The following is a 27,223-nucleotide window of genomic DNA, read 5'->3' as shown; positions in this document are numbered from 1 at the left end:
GCAGATTTTCGTACAAATACTTAAAATTGCAAAATATTGCTTGTAATCAATGATTGTTGAGTTTATGGAATAAAGAAATGAACTTGGAGTCGCCTGAGCTGCTGTAATGCACTTTCTAAAGTGGTTTTGAGTAATGTGAGTGATTTAAAGCTTTTTAACAATAGTGGAAAGTATGTCTGAGAAGATAAAAAACAAATGGGGTAACAATGGATGCAATGGACAATCTTACGATGTTTGTGGACTAATTTTCAGCTGAATGTCGAAAAATAGCGTAATGGCCGGAATCGGAGCTTTTTGGTGGGAAAAATAACCACTTTCTATTTTTAGCTTTTGGAATTATTATTTTTAATATTTTTGAAAACCTAGATATTATTTTTATATATATAGTGGTGGATGATGGAGTGGGTTGAAGTGTATTACTAGAAACTTGTGGGTGAATTTATTAAGTTGGAAGTATTGGGTTAAAGTGAATTATTATAAAGGTTGGGGCTGAAATTGTTAAGTTGGAAAAATTGGTGGTGAGGTGGAATTGAGTGGGTATTTGACAAAGGATTTAAAACTTGTGGGTATTTGACAAAATAGTTTGGATAAAGAGTCTTTTTGGCATAAAGTCCAAAATAACACACACACGCACCAGAAATTGAGAACAAGTGAGAGAGATTGAGCTGGAGAGAGAGAGAGGAGAGGTCAAGCGAGAGAGAGAATTTGGGAGGAGGAAGACAACAACGCCGCTGTTAAGCTTGCCGGAGCTCCGGGGACGCTACCACGTTGACCGGAGAACGCTGGCAAACCGCCGACCCGACCCCCCAGTGTCACTTCCGGCGACCATCCATCGGAAGGTACCGAAACCCAGTGGCAGGAAATCAAAATCAGCTCAACCAGTCTTGATTCCGGTGAGATCTACTGGAGAACGACCAAAAATAGTAACGGAGCGGGATGATCAGGTACGGGCTTTCGGACTTTGTAATCTTTGATTCGAGTTGCGGGTTTGGTTTGCGGGCTTCGATTTCTGATACCGAGTTGGAATTTGATTTTTTGTCGAGGTTGATTCGGTTTTCTTCGACACGTGGACTCCGTCTTCTCGATTGACTGATATTTGGAATAAAATCATCATTGAGGTCTAATTTTATCCTCTCTCCATTTAATTTTTACATAACCGTGGAGGATTTGTGTGTTTGGTATGTTTGAATCTTGATTGTGTATTAGTTGATATTAAATTCGAATGTTGAAAACTTGGATTAGTAGTCGAAGAAGTAATTAATTATTTCGAGAATGGTTTCGGGATGAATCGATCTTAATAAAAAAATGAATACAGATTAATTTAGATTTATTGATGTTGGTGTAATTCGATTTAAACATGAATATGGTTGAACCCGACAGTGCCATGTTTTAGGTCGATAAGGAATAGGCAAGACATAGGTCGGGTAGGCAAATCTAGAGATTGTGCATTGATTGAATGTTTGAGATGTGTGTTGAAATGATTTTGTTTTATCGTATTCGACTCAATTGTATTCATTTGGCCGGGGATGCCCCGAGATATTTGTGTTTATTGGTCGGGGAATGCCCCAAAGTATTTGTACCCGAAGGACGTTCACGACGAAGGCCGGAGGTGTCGGGTTGGAGTTTAGTCTAGCATTAGTATAGAATAGGATTTATATTTTTCGCGATTTTTCTGTTTTGGACTGTATAATTGGACTGGACATTATTATTTTGGTTTTGGATTGTTGTTTGATGTTTGTTTATGTGCTTTGTGTGGTTTATACATTCGTGGTGTCTAATTAGCCGATACTCTCCATCAAGCGACCATGGTCAAACCACGGAACCGAGGGGTGCCTAACACCTTCCCTTCAGTCAACAGAATTCCTTAGCTGGAATCTCTGTTCGCGGATCAGTGCTACAGAGTCAAAACCGTTTTGAAAAGGATATACATGGGTGACTTGGCACACCCGATTTATGGCAAGTGGCGACTCTGAATTTTGAATATAAAAAGTCCTTTTCGAAACAAATTTTCATCTTTTTGTCACTTAATAATAAAAACTCTTTCGAACCTTAAACCATATCTTTTGGTAGTTGAGAAAGGGGGTGTGACATATATATATATATATATATATATATATATATATATGGTAAAATTCAAGAAAAAATGATTTTTGACTATTGTGAAGTATTTTAACTTTGGGAAAAAAGTTTGAAATAATATTTCTGTGGCATAAATATAGATGTAGATCGTAAAACATGTATATTTGTTATTTATCAATTATTCATAGGTTGAAGAATTCCAATCCTTTTAGGTTTCTGTTTGCAAAGTTATAAATAGATCAACCCCAAACCCTAAACCACATAGCAGCATCATAATCTATATTTGAAAACCTCTTATTTTCTCTCTATTATTTTTTCTTCATTCTTGGCAAGTATGGTAACGGGAATTCACATTCCAGAGGAGGAAATACTTGTGGACATCCTCACCAGACTTCCTGTAAAGTCTCTTTTGCGTTTCAAATGTGTCTCGGAATCTTGGAAGGCATTAATCTCCGATCCATATTTTAAGAGGAAGCATCTCAATCATGCCAAGAACAAACTCAATTTTCAAAAATTCCTTTTTGACGCCCTCTCTCCGGGCAAGGGTTATGATTTCTATTGTGCTTCTTTATCTCCGAATGGACTTGTTAATGATTTTCGGAGACTTGTTCGGCCAAGTGTTTCTACGCCATTTTATGGTTTTAAAGTCTATTGTTGTTGCGATGCCTTGTTTCTCATCGGGATTTATACAGAAAATTCTTATTCTTTGAATGAGCCTTCGATGCTCTTTCTATGGAACCCCTCCACATCAGAATCAATGGTACTTCCCCGTTTAGGGTCTCCGCTACAGGTATCTACTTATGGATTGGGATATATGATTATAAAGTTCTTAGGATTGACCAGGAGGGCATGGCACCAGATGAAATTCTCGCACTGAAAAGTGGTTCCTGGAGAAAGATTGATCATCCCTCAATTAGGAGTGACGGTGATGGCTTTACGATGTTTGGTAGGGAATGTTTGCCATTTGTACATGGAGCTTTTCATTGGCTTGGTTTTGATTGTTTTATGAAGTTTAGTATTTCAGATGAGACATACGGGAGGATACCCTTACCAAAAAATGTGCGTATATACCCGGAAAGTTCTGAACTGAGCTTCACGCCAATTGAATCAATTGGCATGTCTGTATTGCGAGGAATGCTTTGTCTTTTTAATAACAACACAATTATTTTCAATTTATGGATAATGAAAGAATATGGTGTTCAGGAATCTTGGACAAAGTTGCTCACTATATCAAGTAATGGGGCTTCTTTTATCCTACCAAAATATAGATTTTCCAATGGTGAAACGCTGCTTTGGTATGAGGTTGATGAGATAAAACGTAATATTTACAGAATATCTGATGGATTAACCGATCAATTATGGCCTTTCAATTGTGATGATATTGATCCAGCTACCATTATTGACGATGGATTTGTTTATACGGAAAGTTTGATTTGATCTCCAAAATTGCTTGTGTGATTGCCGTCTAAATAAATAATAGTTATGGCTACTCTTAATTACTTAGTCTAGAATTTTAATATTTATTTTTGTCATGATTTCTTGTGTTGCTTTATTTTCCTCCCACTCGTCCTATTCTTTTCGACCTAGCTACTTCCATATTAACTCTTTCTCTTTGTTAATTTGTACGCCAATTAGCATTGATCCAACTTTTAATATCGATTACATTTCTGCACTATTTAATGAATTCTTTACACATAAACTGATTTTCAGCATGCATATTTATTTTAACTTCTAACATTTCATTTTGATTTCCGACTTCTTGATTAATACTCGTTGCTTTAAAATCATGGTCATAAGTTAATAGATTTTAACTTGTTACAACGCTAGACATCATGTCTATAGGTCTTAACAACATTAAAAAATAATTATTTGATTTAGCATGCTTCTTTCCTAATCCACTTTTAATTAATTAAAAGGCTTTATTTGAGACAATTACGCGCTAAATATTGTGTTTGTTACTTGCCCCTAATTTTGAGTCACATAGGCAACCTAGCTTTCTTTGTTAGACCCCAAATTCAAGTAGAAAGTCAAACTTTTCTGGAATTGATGGTCAATTTAGATTTTAAAAGCAATTTCAATTTTTAATTATTGTGATCTGTAATATTTTTTTTCTATTTCAATTTAAGTTGCACTGATATAATTTCGAGAGTAAATCAAATATCACGATTGAAGTAGCGAAACTAACATGTCTTGAATGACTCATGACAACTAATTAGAAGTGACACAGCAAAATTCTTATAAAGAATATTTGTGAAATTTTTTTAAGTGGATCTCATATAAGATGTCAAATTAATTTAAAACATTAAGAGTTAACTTATCATTTTATGTTTATTTTACCTTTTTTATTAAATATTATTACACTACCAAAAAAACCGGTAAAATTGACCTCAAGAAACCGACCACTGGTAGACAGTTTTTGAATTTTTTTATTTAATAATTTAAAAAAAAAATGGCCACGAGTAGTCGGTTTTATATTTTAAAAAATTAAAATAATTATTACAATAATTTTAATCATAATTATTAGTTATTTAAAAAAATAATAAAACCGTCCACGAGTGGTCGGTTTTCTGTAAGAAAATAATTTTAAAAATATATATAAAAATCAACCACGTGTGGTCGGTTTTTTAAAATAATTTTTTATTTATTTTAAAAAAAAAACGACCACCAGTGGTCGGCTTTTAATAAAAAAATTATTAAAAAATAATTTTACAAAACAGACCACATGTGGTCGATTTTTGTATAAAATAATTTAAAAAAATACAAAACCGACCACTTTTGGTCAATTTTTGAAGTAAAAAAATTAAAAATTAAATAACTTTAAGTAACACCTAGTTAATTATAAATATAATCAAAATCCAATATATTAAGTTAATCCAATATAATTAATAGATCACTAATCTAAGTATGTATAAGAAGCACATCGCATTATATTATTGGATAATATACTTGTATACGTATGTGATATATATAGTACGTATTTTGAACTTGATATAGTCGATAGTGTGTGTATGTGTGTGTATGTATATGTATATATATAACATATACATATTATATAGCGATGGTATATTAATGACATAAAATAAATCAACCGATAACTTATTTGAGTATATGTGAAATACAATGGCATAGTAAAATCGGGTATGTGATGTATATAATACGTATATGAAATACGTCGCATTATATTATTGGATAAGATACTCGTGTACGTATGTGATGTATATAGTACGTATTGATATAGTCAATAATGTGTATATATATGTGTGTGTATGTATAGGTATATATATATATACATATATATATATATATATATATATGTATATATAGTATATACATATTATATAGTGAAGGTATATTAATGATATAAGATAAACCAATCGATATTTCAACTGAGTTTCTGTGAAATAAGTTGTATATTATTATGGAGTAGTAAAATCGGGTATGTGATGTATATAGTACGTCTTTGAATGTTGATAGGCAATTGAATATATTTATATATACGTATATCTCGTGTAGTGATGAAATAGATATACTATTTTGTGTCAATATAATGTAGACACACGCAAATTAACGTAACAGAAATATATATATATATATATATATATATACACACACACACACACACACATTAGTGGGCTTAGGTCGTGCTACGCACGGGCCAATATTGATCCTTAAAAATCCTACGTCATGTATAATTCTATCATTGAATAAAAACCTTTGTTCATTTAGTTGTTAAATTCTAAGTTAGACATATATTATTATATTTAGATTGATGAAATTTGTATAACAATATTTTAAGTTATTCAAACTTTTGTGCCATTGATAATCAATGATATTTTTTAAATAATTGAAGTTTTTAATAATTGTGATTTATAATATTTTTTTTATTATACTAATTAGAAGTGACAGAGTAAAATTATCATAATAAATACTTGTGAAATTTTTTTAACGTGATCCCATATAAGACTTCAAGTTATTTGAAAACATCAAAAAAGAATTTATCATTTCATGCCTATTTTATTATTTTTATTAAATATTATTAATATTTTATACTTAAATGACTTATAAAAATCATCAAAAGGTAGTTTATTATTTATGTCTATTTTATTTTTTAATTAAATATTATTAATTTTTTTATACTTAAATGACTTATATAATAATTAATTATGAATGATATCGTAAAATAATTAATTTTATTTTTTTAATTAAATAATAGTAATTTCAAAATACGTATTTTACTTTGTGATCAATTTTGTAAAATTTTATTTAACTTAATTAAATAATTAATCGTTTAATAATTTTTTTAAACTAATTTATAAAAAAAGTTATATTTTAACTAATTAGAATATTTTTTTAAAAATATTTTATGAAAACCGACCACATGTGGTTGGTTTTTTGGAATTTTTGGAAAACCGACCACTTGTGGTCGGTTTTCATAAAATATAAAAAAAAATGTTGGATAAATAAAAGCCCAACCCGACCCGTCCACATTAATCTCTTAAATCTCCAAATCAGAAACCCCCCCCCCCCCCCCCCGTTCGAAAATGCACACAAACACACAAAATCTCCAAATCAAAGCCACACTTCAACTCTCTACCGCCGTGTGCCGCTGTTTCTCACCGCCCCTAGCTCCGGTAAGCTCCAAAAACTTCCTTTACCTATGTTTTTCTTTTAGTTCACAAATTTGAAAGTAGGAAAATTTGAAACGAAGTAATGAAAATAAAGAACAATTCTTTCTGCGATTGGTCTGGTCACATTGCGTATTTCCCTTGGAATAATATATCTACTTCATGTTAAAATTGATTGTCATTCTTTCTGTTTGGAACTAATTATATGGCCAACTATTTTTCCTATGTGAAAATAGATAACTTTTCAATGGAGGGTTGTTATGTGAATGGCTAAACTTTAGTGAAAATTGTGCGGTCAATTGTTGCTCAAGGTTATTTACATGCTTGTGTTTTCCTTGTTGAAAGTTTGGTTGTTTGTAATTCTTCTTCATCAAATCATTTAGATACATAGACCGACTGCTCTACTTCATGTATTCAATTGAAGTTGCTATCTTAAAGTAAGCTTACCCATCTTTATTTCTTTCAAAATGAACAAATATCTATGTTGGACTAAGATATTTTTGATTGTTCGAGTTGATGGCCTTATTCTCAATAGTGAAGTTCCCTGCTAATTAATTACTATTTGTATCCTTACTATTTTCTTAGGGAAATACATGGGTTGTTAGTTTAAAATATTAATAAGTTTGGAAGAAGAAGTAAGTCATGCTTCATTCAATACCTTCAGTATAATATCACGACGTTCCTTGGAGTGCAACAACAAAGATAAGAGGGAAATTTGAGCATGAGTTTTCTTCAACTGATCTATTATTGAATACTCTGGCAACTTCATCTTTTTCAAAAATTCTTTGGCTTCTTCTTCAGTGACAGGCTTTTTGATAGATGAAGGCCCACTCACTACTGGCTTGGGCTTCCTTAAACCTTCAGGCACGAAGCATTTTTCTGACCGAGTCAAACCCCCTACCTCATCTACTTCTTCCTCGACTTCCTTCCCCTGATAAATCAACACAGTCTGCTTATAGTTCCAGGGGACCTTTCTCGTATCAACAATCGGAGGTTGGGTCACCGGTTTGAGGACAATAGCCACTGCCAGTGCTCCTTTCACGATCAATATAGGCTTACCAGAAGCTCTTACCACCATCAACTTAGGTTTATCCAGACTTAAATCAACATATCTTCTGGAACCTTGCACTGTGATTAGGGGTTTCTTTGTGATTTCTTGGGCTTTATCTTCTCCCATTCCTTCCTGGCTTAATGGCATTGCTTTCAAAGACTCTGCTGCATTAACTGATTTTTCCTCACCGGTCTGTATCTTGACAATAAGCTTATAAAACCTTGATAACTCTTTTCCATCGTATATCAATTCTAACATATTGGTTTCAGCATGGGTTGGCAGCGGATTTTGGTTAATGTTCGGAACCTCCGGGGCCTGGACCAAAATCTGATTTATGTCAATTAAATCTTGGACAACTCTCTTTAAATGCCAGCATTTCTCGATATCGTGGCCTGGCATATTAGAACAGTAGGCGCACCTTAAAGAATAATCAAGATTCCTTAGAGGGGGATTTGTAAGCTTTTCTTGAATTAAGCTTAAGACCTTCATCTTTCTGAGCCTATCAAACAAACTAGCATATGACTCCCCAAGAGGCGTGAACTGATTTGTGACCGCCTTCTCTTTCTTGTACTCAGGCCTGGGTTGGAAACTGGGTTTGGAGTGGTTTTGGTAATTTAGTGGAGCTGATGGGCGATTTTATGGAGCTTGCGTGCGCCATTGGGGGTAAGAAGAGGTTTGGACATATGGCTACACGCTATATACTGGGTGCGGGGGTGGTGGAATAAAATATAATGGGTTTTGTGGAGGGTAGTAATGGTGAGGAGGAATATATGGAGCTTAGGCATAGACTTGGGCTTGGGATTAAGGATAGGGGCGAGGCGGTCTTTTGGGATAGGAATGGGTTCCAGCTACAGCATTCGCCACGTCTTCTTTCTTCTTTTTACCTCCGAATGCACCAGATCCACCTTGAATCGCTTGTGTGGTGGCTTTCAATGCGGCAAAACTCACTATTCGGCTGGTCTTGATTCCGTCCTCTATCATCTCTCCTATTTTGAGGACTTCAATAAAAGACTTTCCCATTGCTGGAAGTAATTGTTGAAAATAGGTCTTATCCTGTGCCTGAATGAAGACCTCTACCAGCTTACTCTCCTTCATTGGAGGCTTTACCTTGGCGGCCTGTTCACGCCACCTTATCGCGTATTCCCTAAAGTCTTCAGTGTTTTTTTTCTTCATGTTGACCAAGGATTTTTTGTTTGGAATCAGGTCGACGTTATACTGAAAATGTTGCACAAACTCAGAAGCTAAGACATCCCAGTTGTTCCACTTGTCGATATCTTGATCGACAAACCATTCTTAAGCCAGATCAAAAAGACTCTCGCCAAAGAAAGCCATGGGCAACTCTTTTCTTCCCCCTGCAGCCCTCAATTGGTTGCAATAACGTCTCAAGTGTGCCACGGGATCACCGTGCCCAGCATACATCTCAAACTTGGGCATTTTGAAACTGAGGGGAAGGTTGACGTCTGGGAACATGCAAATATCTTTATAGAAAACACTCTTATAACCTTTGATTCCCTGCAAATTCCTCATGGCCTGTTCCAAACTTTTCAATTTCCGCACTATGACTTCTTGTTCCTCTGTTGCGACAGGTTTCTCCATATCAAATGAAAATGCAGGTGGCTGAGTGTACCCATACGGTTCATTCATTCTCAAAGTAGGCTCCGGGGCATAATACTGACTATCTGGAACCTTCAATACTGGCTCACTGGCAGACCGAGGAAGCCCCGTTGTCGGACGCACAGCATATGTGGGAACTTCAAGTGGTGGCGAAGCCACGAACACCGGTGTGATCGGTGGCGCCGGGTGAGCAACGGGTCTTGGTTGGGGAGCTGCCAAGGTCACACTAGAAGTGCCAGGATAATAATGTCACGGAGTGAATCCTGGCGCGTGCTCAGGTGACTCCGTGGGAGTAGAGAATTGCACTTGAGAGAACGGTGGGCAGTTAGAGATATTACCAAGACCTTCAGAGAGCAGAGGAGGAGGCATACCACTAGCCCATGCTCGGTGCAAATCTATCAATTGTTGAATGAGCCTTACTACCTCATTATTGCGTTCTAAACTTTCTTCCCTGGGATCCTGATTCGGGTCAATGAGAGAATTTTTAATCTCCCTGCTAGCCATGGCGAGCTTTGCTTTTGATCTAGTGAAGTAAGAGTGACTAGACAGAGTGTTGCAAACCAACCACTGTTATCTGAAAGAACGTACTCATCAAAGACGACACCCGTTAGGATTAGGACATACAACAAGCATGGGAATTATATTGATAAAATTGTCCTAGATTCATGTTCATTTCTACCAGCCTTTAAGGGTAGCGAGGTCATTTTCATATCATCCCGATTTTCATCTACATTCATTTGCTTATTTCCTCCAAACACAACTCCTTTCTTTTGCCCTCATTTCCCTCTTTTTTTTGTCAGTCTCTGTTCTTTTCGTTTCTTGTCTCATCACCCTTTCTTTTCTTTCTTCTCTCGCTATCCACCTTTGTTTTATCATTCTTTATGGCTTTTGCTTTTCTTTAAAAGAGAAAGAATACTGAAAAACAACAAAAGAAAAATGATTAGATCAAACTCAAAAAGTAGGTTGCTACGTATCATGTTGTACATGAATCAGATCTTGCATAGTTCAGGCAGCGCATGCATAAATATCACAAAGTTGAAGATTTTTATTTTTATTTTTTTTTCGAAAAACGATAACAAACAAACAAAAGAAAGACGTAACATCATAACATTTTGATGAAAGAAACAACAAAAACATACAACGAAATTAAGACAACCTCGATACTAATCAACAAAGACCGAATGACATTCTAGACGAGCATGACAACATACATAATGCTCCTAATAAAGACTCCAAAGTTAAAGCAAACTTGACACCAACTAAAAAAGATTAAATACTACAAATGGCAGAAAAGTGAAGGACTCAACCTAAACAAAAGATAAGAAATGCTCCTTCAAACTGGTGCTCTTCGTGATGACCCTGGCTGAGATGGACTTGTCTGTGAAGTTCTCTTTCTCCCATTCAAACTCTGTAGCATATCCTACAAAGACACCCTGATATTTGGGAAGAATTTTCTGGCACGTATCCCCGCCTCATGGAGAGTGCACCTGAAAAGATTGTTTTGATACCTTTCTACAGTCTTGAGCAAATCCGATAACTGAACTCTTAGTGTCTTCACTTTGGCCCCCAAACTTTCATCCTAACTATCCTCGACAATGAATTCTTCATGTATTCTTCCTCTAAGTTACAAGGGCAATGGCCTACTAATACCCCGAGGTATGGTTTGCAGCCAGATCTCATATCTTTGAGTGTACCCCGGATTATCCAAACTTTCTTTGAAAGTATCCGCTCCTAGATTTGTTGCACGATTCCAAAAATGCTCGTATTTGCTCTCGCCTAAGGCTTGGTCCTTAATGTACTCGACATCCTTTAGAAGATCCACTACTGGCGGTACATCCTGCGACCTACCCAACTGTCTCATTACCCTAGAAGAAGCGTATAGTCTTGTGTAATTAAGCCATAACATAACCAGAAGAAGTTGCATCTGACAACCCAACAAGATTACTTTTGGATGAAGCCACAAATAGGTCCACAGAATATTATCCTCAGTCCTTGACTCGAGAAACTCAATCCAAGCATCGACTCTCATAGTTAGCGAGAATTTATCCAAGCGCATACTGAGGTCCATGGCTTTCACTCGATTGGCCATGCAACAATCAATCATGTCCGGTCTAACTAAGAAAGGCGTATGCAAATGCTCCATCATCCACAGTTGCGATATCAGGTTACTTCCCTCAAAAAATCTCATCCCCCTTCACCTCGGTTAAAACTTTATATATTTCTGTTAAGATCATGGGTACGATAGTAACCCTGACCTTGTCCTTTTACTTAGCGCCCTTGTCCTTTTGATCTTTATGAAATAGAGACATTACCACAGATTGTAAATGTGTATTAACACGTCTTTCTTCTTATGGAAACACTAGAGTCCCTAACAAGGCGAGGGTGAAGACTTCAAGACGCTTTCTCTCCCACTTCTGCCTAGTCATATAAAATTCAGCCCAAAACCTTCCAAAGAACCGAATCTCTTGAATAAAAAATCCAAGGAAATCCATGATTGATTCAGACAACCCAAATGCCTATTGTTACTCTTCAATCCACAACCTTGCAGAAACCTATTGCCCAAGTGGTTCCTAGCTCGGATCATGCTTTTATCAATATAAGGCAAATGGAGCAGACCGGATATTTCTACCAAGGTAGGTGTCATCTCAAACTTTCCGAACCTAAACACCAAATTACTAGGATCCCAAAAGGTCAATATAGTATCTATTAGATCTTAATGGGGAGAGATATGCAGAAGCTCCGTAAGATCACCTAATATTTTAATTAGCTCTTCCTGGTCAACGTAGTTAAACGTGCCCCACCACTTGATTAACTTTTTAGGCACCTTACCAACCAATCGGACTTTAGACTTTGTGGACGGATCCATCCTGTAATGACAAAAAATTTGATAAGTGTAAAAGATTCCCAACCATTGGGACCTTGACGCGAACATATGTCGAAGGGACAGACCACTTTATGACTCCAATTCGCCGAACAGTGTCACTGAATAAAATCAGCCTACTTGGCTAAGACTTGCTAACAACACTAAATTATGAGGAAAAATAACTAGGCTAAGGCTAATACAAAGGCAAAAATAAAAATTATCGGACCCACAGAGGGTTGCCTACGTATCCCGCCCCTAGGGACGGGAATCAGGTATGCGTAGTTCGTCCAAGTTGAACAATTAAAACGAACTGAGACTTGACTTAAGAGACGCGATTACAGACGGATGATGAAAAATAAAATCTTTTTGGGGTTTTCAATTAGACGCTTCACACAAAACTGTCACCAACAACTAAGAAAGAAAAATTCTTTTGGGTATTTTCATTTTATGAAATGGACACAACTACTACCATTTTTGAAACTTCTAAAGAAAATCTTTTTCGGAATTTTAGAATTATGAATGCATGCTAATTGAGATAAAGAGAAAATCTTTTTGAAGTTTTTGAAATATGAATGCATGGTAAAGGAATAAGAGGAAAAATTTTTTGATGTTTTTGAGACAATGAATGCGAAAGGTAAAAGAAATCTATTTTTTTCTTGAATTTTGAATTGTGAAAAATAAAAGCCATAAAGAACTCTAAAATCATGAAACTCTCTTTTTTTCTTTTCGACTCACCTTTTTTTTCTATTTTTTTTTCAACATTTCTTGCCTACGCACTTTACTTTTAACACATGCTTTCCCCAAATCAGTTCGTCAAATGATCACGTTACCCTCAAAGATGCAACATTTAGCACATAAGGATGCTTTAGAAGTGAGTCACCTACGAAGGACCAAGTGGGTCCCGCTAGGTCTCAAAATAATGCAGATAAGTATGACCTGAAGGTTGACCTACGCTGGGGTTTACTAACAAGGTTGTCCGGGGGAGCGTATGGTCGATAGCGGCTTGCTTTAGCTGGCCACCTACTCCATACAATCCAACGGCTCCCCCCCTAAAATAAATGTGACTCAACTATAGATCGTGTACACACGTGTACTACGGACTTGTTGTAGAAAGAATGACTCGGGTTATGCACATGATGCCAGATATAAAGCGGTAACACATAAAGAAAAACTGTAAATAAAGAGCATGGAACACGCACAACAGTGATAATAATAACACAAACAATAATCACAAACAATGTTTATACACTCGTAATGCCAAACAAAGCCAATACGACTCCAAAAAAAGCTCGAATTCTAAAAGTTCCCCAGCAGATTCCTAGAGCTGTCACACCCCTTTTTCATACTCCAAATGATTCGGATTAAAGTTTTGAAAGGATTTTATTGTTAAGTGACAAAGAAGAATTTTTATTTTTAAGAAGGATTATTTTTACATTCAAAACTCAGAGTCGCCACTTGACATAATCCGGTGTGTCAAGTCACCTTTGGAAATCCTTTTCAAAATAGTTTTAACTCTAAAACTGATCCGCAAACAGAGATTCCGACTAAGGAATTCTGTTGACTGAGGGAAGGTGTTAGGCACCCCTCAATCCTGTGGTTCATCCATGGTCACTTGGTGGAGCGTATCGGCTAATTTTGACACTACGAATGTACAAACCACACAAAACATGTAAAATAATCAAACAAACAAACAAAACAAAAACGAATAAAAAGTACAGTGTCCAGTCCAACTTATACATTCCAAAATACAAAAATGCAAAAAATAAATACTATCTAACCTACACTAATACTATAACTACGCTCCCGTGCTTTATCCGACGCCTTGGGTCTTCCTCACGAACGTCTTTCCGCCAACATAGTACGTCGGGGCATTCCCCAGTGAACAAACACAAATACCTCGAGGCATTCCCCGGCCAAATGATACATTTTGATCCAAAACCATAAAACCAAGTCCTCCAACACACATTTTAACATTCAAACATAACACGAAACACTTATTCCTAAATTTTGCCTATCCGAACCTATATTTGCCTATCCAGTTCGTTGACATTTACGTTCAACATCACAATAAATCAAAATTTATCAACATCTAACCTTTCGTCAATTTTTAATTCCAATCCCCAACTTCCTTTTTACCAATCCATTAAAACATGATCAAGTTCTTTCCTCAAACCTCCAAAGCCAAATCACCAAACGTCATGACCATGACATTAACATCAACTAAAGGCCAACAAAGCATAGTCACATCACACATAATCACAACCAAATCAACAAATCAAAATAAGTAAAAGAAAAATGGGTTAAAGAGATGGACCTTCCGAAGTCGACTTTCATTGATAATAATGAGTTAAAGAAGACCCGAATCCAAAAACCCGAATAGGAAACCTCAACAATGACGAGACCCCAACTCGGTATCGATAAACAGCTACCCGAAGCAAACCAAAGCCGACCAAGCCTAGAAATAGAAATCTCATCCGAAGCAACCCAGCTGTACGCCGAAAAAAATTATCGAGACGAGTAACCTAACACTAGTTCGATTAGTGACACTTGAACCCAAATAGACAACAACCAATTTCGAAAATCCCAACATTTTTTTTCAACCAGATCCACTTAGAAATCAAGGAGATAAAGGAATTTTGGATCTCTAAGATCAGTTCGACCGAAATAACGAGCTGAGAATAGATTTTGGCGATGATTTCACCGAAAAAAATCTTAAAGGATGACTGGATTTCACTCTGATTTTACTGCTTCACGGCAGAAATCGCAAGCTCCCTCTATTTTTTTTTATTTCGTCCTCAACATGTGCGTGTGTGTTTATGGTGGGTGTGGTGAGAGTATGATTTTGGGGTGAGAAGCTGAGAGAGGAAAGTGTCCGTTCTCTGTGCTTTTGCTTATTTTCAAGAAAAAAGAGACGAAGATGGTGAACCCCCCCTTTTTGATGAATATGGTCGTCCCCTCCGAATGAAAAACCGAGAGTCTATGTAGTGCATATGTAGTGTGAATAAATGGAGAATTCTTTTTGCTTGAGGATTATTCTGTGGGCCCCCTCTTTTGTTGTTTTCTTTTTCTATATAATCCAATTGCAAGAAAACTTGTAAACTAAGAAAGAAAGGTAGGGAGGAGGGTCACGTGGGTAGGTTAGTGGATGAGGTGGTGAGGTAGTTTATTTTGATTGGGTAGGCTGTTAGGATGAGGTGTAAAGGGGGTTAGGATAGGATAGAATTTGTTAGGGAGTCTGTTATTTTTGTATTTTTGTGGGATATAATCACGTAGATGAGGGTACATGGTAGGATAAAGTAAAAATGGGTAAAAGTGAATAAAATTAAACTTTAGGAGGACAAAATCACGTGTCTACAATGGTAATAACTCTCAACTACTATTGTTGGGTTGTGGAGCCTGATTAATATGTAATGTACTGTCATATATTAATATTCATGCGGTTCAACCTCCACGGTGAGGTTGTCGAGGGGTGTGGGGGGCGGGAGCCCCCACCCGAAGGTGAGGTTTGGGGCAGCGCCACGACTTAAATTTTAGACTGTACCCTTTTCTTTGTGTAATTGTACATACTCTGAATCATTATATAAATAGTCCATCATGGAGTTTACCTATGGGTGTTACCACGAAATCATTTCTCTCTCTCCTCACGAACTCTGTCTCTCCTTAGCTTTTCTCCATAGATCTAGTGTGTATACAGAAATTGATCCTAACAACTACTCCACATACGCAAATTGATCCTAACAACTACTCCACAACCTCAAATTGTACAGGGTCCTTACTTCGGGTCCTATATATATTATTTTTCATGGTTCTGGATTGGAAGAAGGGACAGAGAGAAAGAGAGAAGGAGCACTAGTCATTTCCAATGGCAACTTGCTCCCTCTCCAATTCTCCCCTTCCTCTATTATGCCCTTTCAAATGCTCTTCATTCGACAAAAATTCCTTATAAACTTTAACCTTCAGAACTGCCACAATTTTTGCTTTTGCTTCTGCTTCTTCCGATGGTTTCAGTATTAGCAATCACATTTCTAGTTCCAATGTTAGTTTTGATAATTAATTTGCATATTCTATTTGTTTTGGTTATTTAGTTTAATATACGTATTCACAAACTTCCTAGTTGCTGACGTACTTGTTGTTTTGCTGCTAAATGTAAAGTAGCTTGTCCTATCTAGTGTTGTTGGCTGCTCCTTGCAACAGCCTGCAGAGGTAAGATCCACATTTTCTAACACTTTTTTTTTTATGTATAGTCTGCAACAGACACCGAATCAGCATAATAACCAAGGGATGGGAACATAATCTGTCTCAGGCACCAAGTCAGTTCAATGTGTCACAGCAAGCTAATCCTCTCCTGCAGCATAACAACCACGGAGGAGGGTATGCCCAACTGCAACATAATCTAGCTCAGGCACCGAATCAGTTCAATGCATCACAGCAAGCTAATCCTCCCATACAGCAGCATAACAACCACGGAGGGTGTTTTACAGAAATTTTGACTTTTGAGAGAGTCGCCACTTAATTTTGAAAAATAATTAAGAAACCTTTAGAGAGTTACTTCAAACGATTCAAAACAAAAAAATCGTTTTAAGTTAGAGATTCTAGATAAGCGGTTCCTATGAACGTTTTAGGAAGGTGTTAGGCACCTAAAACGTCCGCTAACTTGCGGTTATCCAAACTGTTTGAAAATATCTTTTGATTAACTTTGAAAAGATTAATTTTGTCGAAAAGTGATTGATTTTTTGAAAAGAAAGCGATTTTGGAAATATTTGGGTGTTTATGCAAAACTAGTTTTTTAGCGACTTAACTAAGGATTTAACTAGGTTCGCTAAAGCACATAAGGAAAACAAACATAAAGAACAGAGGAAAAGGGAGGAAGTAAGGGATTTAGGCAATCGGCCCAAATTAATGAGACCTGTCCAAGTCTAAATGGGCTTTCGACCCATTTCACCTGTCCTAATTTAGTTTTCAAGCCTTTGGCTCAAGTCTTGCTCCACCTGAATGAATAAATAAATGACTAAATGAATAAATAAAAAGAAGACAATAATAAAAATCGAGACTTTTCAAGTCTCTTAGTGACCTCATTAATGGGTTTTGACCCATTTTCCTCTTCGTTCATCTTCTAGCACCCGCGCGTCATGCAGTGGACCTCGGATTTAAACTTCGAACTTGACTCGAAGAGGTAGACCTCATTGGCCCATTACGAAATGCAAGAGGAGAGAAATACATTTGGACTCGAGACATTTTTTGCATGCAAAGAAAAGATAAAGAAATTAATATACGTTCAAGGCATAAAAGTGACATATTTCAAAGCAAAAGAAAATATCAAGAACTAATTTTTGAATGACAATGATAAGCACACTTGCACAAGAATAAGAGTCAACAAATAAAATACAAAGCAAAGACACCCACTTACATGCCTCGTGATTTATGTTCATACAAGAATAAATAAAGGTAAAAGGAAGAAGGTCATATTCAATGATCAATTCATGCGAGAAACAAACAACATAGGCTTGCGAAAGTAAAGGATGAGGCAACAACAAAAATACTCATGACTACTAAAATTGAACAAACATAGATACTAATCCGTATAACAAAAGAAAATAAAGGTTAACTTTCCAAGAAAGAGAATCTTTAAATTTCAATTAAGGCGACATTAACGAAAATTCACACATATAAATTATGGCCAACTTTAGGAAAAAACACATAAAAACCTATGATTTATCGTTCTAAGACATCATTGGTTCTCTTTTGATATTATGAATCAAGGAGAGACACGATCAAGTCTTTACACTCACAAAGTGTACATATAACAATCCAAAGGGAGTAAGAAAATTTGAATAAAAGTTTAGCATTTCTAAAAGTGAAATATCGTTTCATAATCATACTATGCATGTCACGAAAATATCTGAATAATTCTATTTAGTCAAAAATACGAACTTTCTCATCATTTTGACAAATTTAAAAGCATGAAAAAAAAAAAAGAGGAATAAACATTGTGGATGAAAAAATAAAACTAGCACTTTATCTCTTAATGAAGATTTTGGAGATCCCCTAAAATAATTAACAAGCAAATGACAAATTCTTGATTTAATCAATTACTATTTTTATTAACGCGAAACAAACAATAGTAATTATTTTTCGAACATAAAAAAATAACTTTACATGTTAAAACAAACATATCCGTCAACAATAAATTTAAACAAGGCATGAGTATGTCTTTTCAAGTAAATATCTAAACTTTATTCAAAATAATCAAAGAATAAGGTCAAAAGGCAAAACAATCAATATTAACTATTCTTTTCAACAAAAAGAAAATAACTTTACGTGCTAAATATAAACATATTCAACAACAATGAGTTTGAACAAGACATGATTATGTTTTTCAATCAAAGATCTAAACTTTATCCAAATAATCGAAGAATAAGGTGAAAAGGCGAAACATTCAACATTAACTATTCTTTTAAACATAAAGAAAATAACTTTGCATACTAAAAACAAATATATCCAACAACAATGAGTTTAAACAAAGCATACATACATCTTTTAAGCAAAGATTAAAACTTTATCCAAAATAATCAAAGAATAAAGTAAAAAAAAAGGCACATACAACTATTGCTAGCTCATTTTTATATCATGAATATGAAAATAATTAGAATATCGATACCACAACGTCCTAGGGACTTCAAGACCATCTACAGCATATAATTCCAGCAAACAAAATTATATCTACGAACTACAAAGAAAAAAAATGAAGAAGAAAACAATAATAAAAACTAAAATAAAAAAAGGTGTGTTTACGTTTTTGGGGTAGTAAAACGAGACTAAGAGTTTCGTCGGAATCAACTACCACCGAAAAACGTCGCCGGCAACTCAAAAATTTTGTTTAGCCGACCAACTCTATGAAACAAAAAATTTACTAAATAAAAATAACTATTTTGCTCAAAAGGATTTTTCACCTTTCTAACCTCTTTTTTTTTCTTGTTTTTTCTTTCCCTCTCTACCAAAGTAGTGGTAGTATTTATAGGAGAGAATGGGGTGTTTTTTTTCTCTCCTCCACCAATGTGAGAGAAAAATATTTATATAAAAGAATAGAGATTTATTTCTTGTCATCCACCAATGTGGGAGAAAAAGCATTTAGGGGGTTTTTGAAATATAAAAATTAAAGATAAGGTGAGGTGGAAGATAATGTGGGGGAAATAGTACAATTTTTAAATTTCAAAATTGGAAAAGGACAAAGTTTGGGGGAATAGTACAATGTAGTACAATTTGAATTTATTTTTTGGTGGGAATTGGGTAGAAGTTATGAGAGTTCTTGAGAATTTTGGGGTTATTTAAAATATAACCCCTATTGAAATTTAAAATCTAGCCACATTTATTTATTTTGACCAAATTAAAAATCAATTGACGAATTGCATTGTAATTATGACCAATTTTCAATTATGGTCAAATTTAATAGATTGACTAAATTAAATTGAAATTCAATACGAATTTATACCTTGTTTAATCCCGGGCTTCTTGATTTAATAAAATCAAATGCATATTTATCCAAATTAATCATTTTCGAGAATAAATTATAATTAGCTCAAGATTTTAACTATTATTTTTTCGAAATGATCCTTAATTTAAAGTTCAGTTTTGATGAAAATATTCATTTAGATGACGTCATTTATATAATTTCACAAATGCAAATACGAAAATATATAATTATCACAAATACCTATTTTAAAATGCATTTATTTGGAAAAAATAATTGTTGTGATTTTATTTGAAAATTGAAGAAACTTCGAATTAAACTTAGTTATGGAGGTCAAAAATTAGATGGCAACAGATGGTATGCCAGCAACAACATAATCTGGCTCAGGCACCGAATCAATTCAATGCGCCACAGCAAGCTAACCAACAGGCGCCGAATCAGCAGGAGCAGCATTACAATATCCAACAGGCATCGAATCAGAATAATGTGCCACAACAACCTAACCAGCAGCAGCATACTCCAGTGAATCCAGCGAACAACCAAGGAGTGGCTGCCAGGGACCCATTTACTATGGTGGAGGACACCAACACATGTACTATAATGGATATGGTGAAATGCCTAATCATGGTAGGCATACCCAGCAGCTGCAATAAATTTTGAAATGATGCGTTGCACTAACATCAGCCTATTGTATCTTATATACTTGATATCAAATGTAGCTATTCAATTCAAATGTCTATTGTAGCTATTCAAATCCGAAAATAACATCAAGCTTTTATGCATTAGGCTTATATAAATGACACACTTATCATGTTCTATGTACATTTAGAAAAAAATATGTCTAAACTTGTACCAAAATTAAATAAAGGGAGATGAAATTCTCTAAATTCTACAAATGAAACAAAAAAATATGGTAACATAAGGATGTTGAGAAGTTGCTACAGAAATTTAAGGTAAAGAAGATACAAATTCAACACATAATATTAAAAATATTTATTTATATGTTTAAACATTACATATTATCAAAGCCCTTTCTCCATTATAATTTATATGGTACTTTTTGAATCTCGAGATTCAAATAAACTTTCTTTTGAACGTAATTTTTTGGGTTAGTGACAAAAAAAAAATGAAATCAGATCAAGTTATTTATATGTTTTCTAAGATTAGTGTCAACACAATTTTTATTATAGAAGTTAACCCAAAAAAAAAAAAAAACTTTTATTATAGAAAGTTATAATATGTTGTTAACTTCTCAAATAGTCAGGCACCACGCATTATGTAATAAATGAAATAGTATTCAAGTATCCCTGAAGTCTGTGGTGCGTTAAAAATAATATCTTACCAATAATATTCTTTAATTACTCCACTCGATGAATTAATTACCACCAGCAATAAATTATTTATTCAAACAATAGATAGAGCGGACTCGCTTTACTCGACCTAGAATATAGATAGAAACAAAAAAGGTGGATGTCCAAAGCAAAGTTTTAGCCATTGTAAGGTCTACTATAAACTCATCTAATATCTGCAGCAATAATAACATACATGTACACATAACTTATCCTTACCAACTTACCTTATTATTACTATTTTTATGGGTAAGAGGTTATTTCTGAAAAATCTTCTATTATTATTATCGAAAGTCATACTTGTATGAGATCGATGAGCAGATGCTGCAAACATAAAATAAGAAATTAATTAGATTTGACCGACAAAAGAATTAAAATTCATAAATATTCTACTGTGAATAACAACCCTTTTATTTATAGATGAAAACTAACTTGTTATTTATAGATGAAAACTAACTTGTTCTTAAAGTAATTAACCCTAATTTTTCTCCAAAGAAACAAAGTAGTTTCTACCATATATGTTTAAGACAATAATAGAATTTATTGTAGAGTTTTTTAATAAATGATAGATAATTCAAATAAAATAATATTGGCATTTTAAATAGATTCAATGCTATAACACAACGGCATTTTAAATAGATTCAATGCTATAACACAACAACTCCATAAGATGTTGAGATTCAAATAATATGAGGTGATTTGATTATGCATGTGCAACTAACCAGATGATATAAGGGAACACGTATATTAATAGAAGTCAATTTTAAAAGTACAAAAGAACCAAAAAATTTACGAAGAAAGGTTCAAAACATATGACGCATGTAGAAATAATAATATACCCCATATAATCTCACAAATAAATTTCATCATATCTCATGGAGATAGAAAACTGCTTTCAAAAATGCCCAACTTAGATGTAAGTGTTTTTATTATTTTTTTAATTACCTAATATCCAGATATAGATATAGAAATACCTGAAGCCTTACATAAGTATTTAACAAACTAAACTTCCAATAAATTTCTTAATTGATGTATCAAAATAAATTTCTTAATTGATGTGTCAAAATGATATGTTGAAGCTCTTAGCTTTTCCGGTGCAATTTCATGCATGTGATTACAACTTTAAAGAAATGAATTTAGAATTTAAAGTTTATGGATGATATGTATAATAATTAGGTTGATAATTAGATATTAATAAATTGCTTAATATTTATATGCAAAGTATGGCGCAAGCTGACTATTAAATTCACATGAACCATAATCATCGATCATGAGGAGCTTCCTACATCTACACAACGTACACCAATTGTATGACACTTGACAAATTAACCAAAGTTACATATTTCTTAATGATTCAGATAATCCATATTCACAAAATTAGCTAAGATTATTCGAACGATAGTTTAATTGCACTTGTCAATTTGTGCAATCGTTTAGAGAGAACACATAAACAAGACGATAATTATGATTTTACTAAAAAGTATTATTTATTAAAGAGATATTTTATAAAAAGGTATTAAATGGAGGGTAGAATCAAGAGAAAATATTAATGTTTAGATAGACCCATGGACACTCAACTATAGTAACTTAAAAGCTAATCTTTATCATATTCGAATAGATGTAGAATTAAAGGTAAATTTTTAAAAATCTTAAGTTTGTCTAAATTCAATGGTTAGATACTTCCATAATTAAATACACGTTTTGATGATTATAAAAAAATCGATAAAAATTATAGCTTTTTCTCCTTCTCTTTGAATATTTCATGAAATGTTTTTCAAACTTTTAAACACCAAAAAGATTATTTTTGTTAAATTATTAAATAACTGCGATTTTTCAAAATGATTGTGAATAAAAAGTATAAAAAGTAAAAGAGTAATTGATAAGAATATTAAATCCAGTGATGATCTCATAAATAATTATAGTATTATGTATCAATACTAAATACGGAAAAAAAATGTTAATTTAAATTTTATTAAAGTTATATTTATCTAATCTGTTCAGATACACGTGAGTTTTTCATCTAATATAATCATATAAAAAAAAATATTATCAAACACAAATATAAATGAAAGAAATAAGGTGCAATTGAAGAGGCTATGCGTTAAACATATATTTCAAAGGGAAAAAATCAAAAAGTATAGTGTGCGTTTTACTATTTTTGCTCATGTTTGATCATTATTAATATTATTATTATTTAATTACAGTTCATGGGACGAGTATTAAACTAGTACTAAAAGCACGAAAAAACTTAGAAATACTGATTAAACTTCTTATCTTAACCGTAGAGAAAATTATCATTTATTACTTTTTTTCAAATAATTATTATTTAATTATCATCTAATAAATAGGATTTTAAAATTAATTAAAATTATAGCTATTAGATCTTTTAGTCATTTGACTCCTAATATTTAGTACTTTGATTGACTAAAATTTTGTTCTTAAATCAATTCTTTAATTGAACTATATTAAAAGTTCTAACATTTGAAACTTTAAAATCTAACTTCTCACATTTGTTAACTTACATCATTCCTTTCTTCATCAAACCAACTACTTAATTGGTACGAAAAAATTAATAAACTAAAAAAGTGTAATTTCATTATGCATTAATTCGTAGAGCATGGCCCAATAAACAATTTTTGGAAATTGAGTTGGTTGTGATTGAGATGCTCTCCCTTAAAGTAAGGATCATACATTAATGTATCTCAATATTATGAAACATAGTATTTGAAACGAAAAAGAGAATTTATACGAAGTTTTTTCAGGATTTCGACAAATATTTCCTTCTCCGGAATGTGGGCGCTGGCAATTACAGAAAAAATAAGACGTTTTAAAATATATAGATTATAATGTTGCTATGTAGTTTAGGGTTATGCGTTGATCTATTTATGACTTTGTAGATTTTCTTAAAAAAAAAAAAAAAAAAAACTTTGCCTTATTACCAGGGATGTTATATTTGATGAAAATGAGTACAAGAGGTCCTTTACCTCAGCATACAACACAAGAATAATACTTTTATCCTTCACAAAAGGTGGATTAGGAGTGCACAGCTACAAACTAACCCCCACACAAACATAAAAATGAGAATTAGCTAACAAAAAGGTTTGTCATGTCACATTTTAGTCTAATGGATAACATCTAAGTTTTGCCCAACTGATATTGACCTTTCGCCCCATAGGAATTTGTTGACAGGAGCCAAAAACATGACTAATGTAACTCGGGTAAGCCATCTTAGACAAGTAATTCGCAACTTTATTGGCCTGATCACTTTGGCATTGTAAGACTTTGTAGATAGAAACCTAAAAGGATTGGAGTATTGGGGATCGTTTGTTAATACATATTAGAGAAAATAATGTATATATTAATTTTAATACTATTAATCTTTTATGTGATATAATTTTTAATCTATGTATAACGAATTCATGAAATTTTTGTACATTGTGCATAAGCATGGTTAGAAATAACGTTGGCCCTGAAAGCATGCAAAGCTAAATAATGCGTAGTTTATTTTTGTAAACAACATTTTTTTAATAAAATAAAATAATCATGCAATGCATGTTAGTTTTAATGCATCAAATGTGTTATGATGTTATTGCAACGCGTACTAAATAATAAAAAAGTATTACAAGCATTTGCGTTATGGTTTTATTGCAAGGAATGGGACTTCAGTCCCACATTGGTTAAATAGAGAAATGTGGGACTTATATAGCATTGGGCTCTCCAATCTTAATAGATAGCTTTTGGGGAGTGTAAGGTCCAAGGTTGTATCAAAACACGATGCCTAAATCGTGTGGAATTGCATCTCAATCCATCATAAGCAACAAATGCCCAAAAACAAATCCGTGAGGGCTTATCCCAAAGCGGATAATATCATACTAATACAGAGTTTGGGTGAAGTTACACATGGTCCCGACAAGTGGTATCAGAGATAAGGTTCGGGTGTGTCGGAGTAGTGGACTGCGTTTGGTGAGAAGTTTCCGGTGTAATGACAAGACTGGAGATCTGCAGGTGGTGCGCGCCTTGTGTCGAAAGTCTTCCTGGCGAGTGGTGATCAGGCGGCGTGCCCTGTTGGGTGATAACGGCGGTACAAGATGTTTGGCAGATCATGTGAAGTGACCTAGTAGTTGAGATCTACGGTTGATGCCTCGTGTCGAAAGTCTTCTTGACAAGTGATGGTCAAGCGGCGTGTCCCATTGGTTGGTATTGGCGGTATGGGATGTGGCCTTGGTTTGAGGGGGGATTGTTGAGAAGCAAACACAATCCCACATCAGAAAAATAGAGGGAATATGTCCAATATTTAAAGTGTCACCCAACTCCACTAGTATGAAGCTTTTTGGGAGGTGTCCAAAAATAAATCCGCGCGGACTTGGCCCAAATCCGACAATATTATACTATTACAATGCTGAAAGAGCGGCACAATGCTAATTTTCTTGAAGCGTGATATTGACTGCATTTCAAGAACAAGATTGCATTTAGATTTGTTAGAAAAGCGTATATACATGTGCGTGTGTGCGCCCGTGCAACTTTACCTCTATATATAAATCTACACGATGACGTCCGCTTGAAAATTGTTGGTAACTTTCAAAGTTATATCACCATAAAGTTCATTTTGATTCACATGGACAAATCTAGAATTCTTCAACACCTGGAATCAATTTCCATCAAGAACACAAGTATCAGAAACTGATGAAATAGTTCCTCAAACAATAGATAAAAATTATTCTAAATAAGATCATTGATTATATCATATATGCAACTAAAAGTGACAAGGCATAACTCAATCAAACAACAACAATCTCACAAGTGGGATTTTGGGAGGGTAGAGTGGACGCAGAGCGTATCCCTATCTTGGAATGAAGAGAGGTTGTCTCCAATTGACCTTTGGCTCGTATAACTCAATCAAGCACCCAATTAAAAATGACATTACAAGTGTAAGAGCTATTAAGACTTACTAGAGTCTCAAAAAACAGTTGGGACCATATTTTCTTGGTTTTGACTTCTAGAATTGTATTTAGGCAGAGATCTCCAATATTTTTTGAGATGACTGGTGACGTCTCTTGCAAAAATTGAGCCACAACTCTTGAATTCTTGAAATATACCAGTAAGAAACTCTATGTCAAAATTAACCATATATTATGAAAGGAACTTTTACGAAGTGGTACCTTGTTCTAGAAGTTAATGTGTCAAACTCTGTTGTTCTCCCTTGCGTACCAATAGGAGTCCGGTCTTCTTGATCCAGAAAACTCAGATCATGCATCGGTATCTATCAATTTATCGGATATAAAACAGGTAAGAACAAAGCTTCAAAAACACTTTGGTTCTTTCACAAATAGCTGATTGGACTCACCGTTTACTTTTCCTAACCATATATACATATATGTACAATGATTATGCAAAGTATATGCATATTATACTTGGATTATACATATATTATACATCTTCCGTCTATTTGTAATTCTACCAATACATGAAATTGTGCACTGAAAAGGAGAATTCTTAAACTTAATGTAAAAGAATTCCTTTGTAGGAGCTCCCACCCCCTTTGCTTCTTTGTGACTCGAACTCACAACCTTTAGGGTAGAATTGAGGAGTGCTTACCATCTGAGCACACCCTTTTATCATATCATAAGCACATGAAATTACAATAACCAAAAAAAAAAATCTATCAATTCCCACAAAAAGAAGTAAAAAACACCTAGCAGTTACACAAATAAAAAGGGACATAAATTTGGTAGATAGTACTTTCCGATTAATGGGCTCTACAAAGCACGAAGCCAGATCAGACTCTAATGCCAAAACCGGACAACGGATGAGAGATAAAAAGCGACAAACATTCAAGAAAAGTAATTAAAACTCAACAGAAATATAAAATTATGTACCAAAAATTTAAATAGAAAATTTTATACTATAAAAAAGAGTGAAATCAGAACAAACCAACGGCTGCTTGCCAAACGGTCTCTAATGGACCTTTCCGACCCAAAAGTGTCTCTGAATAAAACATTTCTCTGGTGATCCACGGCAACTTTTTCTCTTGCGATGACCTAATTAATTTGTACTTCTTTAGATGATTAATAGGGTTTTAAGGTTCTAAAAAGGGTAACTGGGCAGTCTTAATATTATGGCGCCAATATATGGAAATGTTTTATTTTTGTTATTTTTTTTATTACCTAACATACA

At 34.1% G+C, this 27,223-nt stretch overlaps 1 protein-coding gene and 1 long non-coding RNA gene across 2 annotated transcripts; one reads left to right on the top strand and one right to left on the bottom strand.

The window, feature by feature from the left end:
- The first annotated feature begins 2,413 nt into the window (after nucleotides 1-2,413).
- LOC107858405 (F-box protein CPR1-like) lies at nucleotides 2,414-3,516 on the top strand. The gene is made up of 2 exons (XM_016703054.2): nucleotides 2,414-2,869; nucleotides 2,923-3,516. Exons 1-2 carry the CDS (start codon nucleotides 2,414-2,416, stop codon nucleotides 3,514-3,516), a joined length of 1,050 nt encoding a protein of 349 aa, XP_016558540.2.
- A 6,943-nt stretch (nucleotides 3,517-10,459) lies between these two features.
- Nucleotides 10,460-15,283, bottom strand: LOC124896125. The gene is made up of 2 exons (XR_007052605.1): nucleotides 14,547-15,283; nucleotides 10,460-12,236 (listed from the first exon to the last, which is right to left on the bottom strand). It is a non-coding gene; the product is annotated as an uncharacterized LOC124896125 (long non-coding RNA).
- Between the last annotated feature and the right edge of the window lie 11,940 nt (nucleotides 15,284-27,223).

The sequence above is a fragment of the Capsicum annuum genome, chromosome 2 (genome assembly GCF_002878395.1).
Source record: "Capsicum annuum cultivar UCD-10X-F1 chromosome 2, UCD10Xv1.1, whole genome shotgun sequence".
In the NCBI taxonomy this organism is placed as follows: domain Eukaryota; kingdom Viridiplantae; phylum Streptophyta; class Magnoliopsida; order Solanales; family Solanaceae; genus Capsicum; species Capsicum annuum.
The sequence above is the reverse complement of the archived record's forward strand: the minus strand, read 5'-3'. Positions and strand labels throughout refer to the sequence as shown.

Coding starts and splice junctions, on each gene's coding strand:
- LOC107858405 (XM_016703054.2), top strand. CDS start 2,414: ATGGTAACGGGAATTCACATTCCAGAGGAGGAAATACTTGTGGACATC. Junction 2,870..2,922: donor GTTTAGGGTCTCCGCTACAG/GTATCTACTTAT, acceptor AGGATTGACCAG/GAGGGCATGGCACCAGATGA.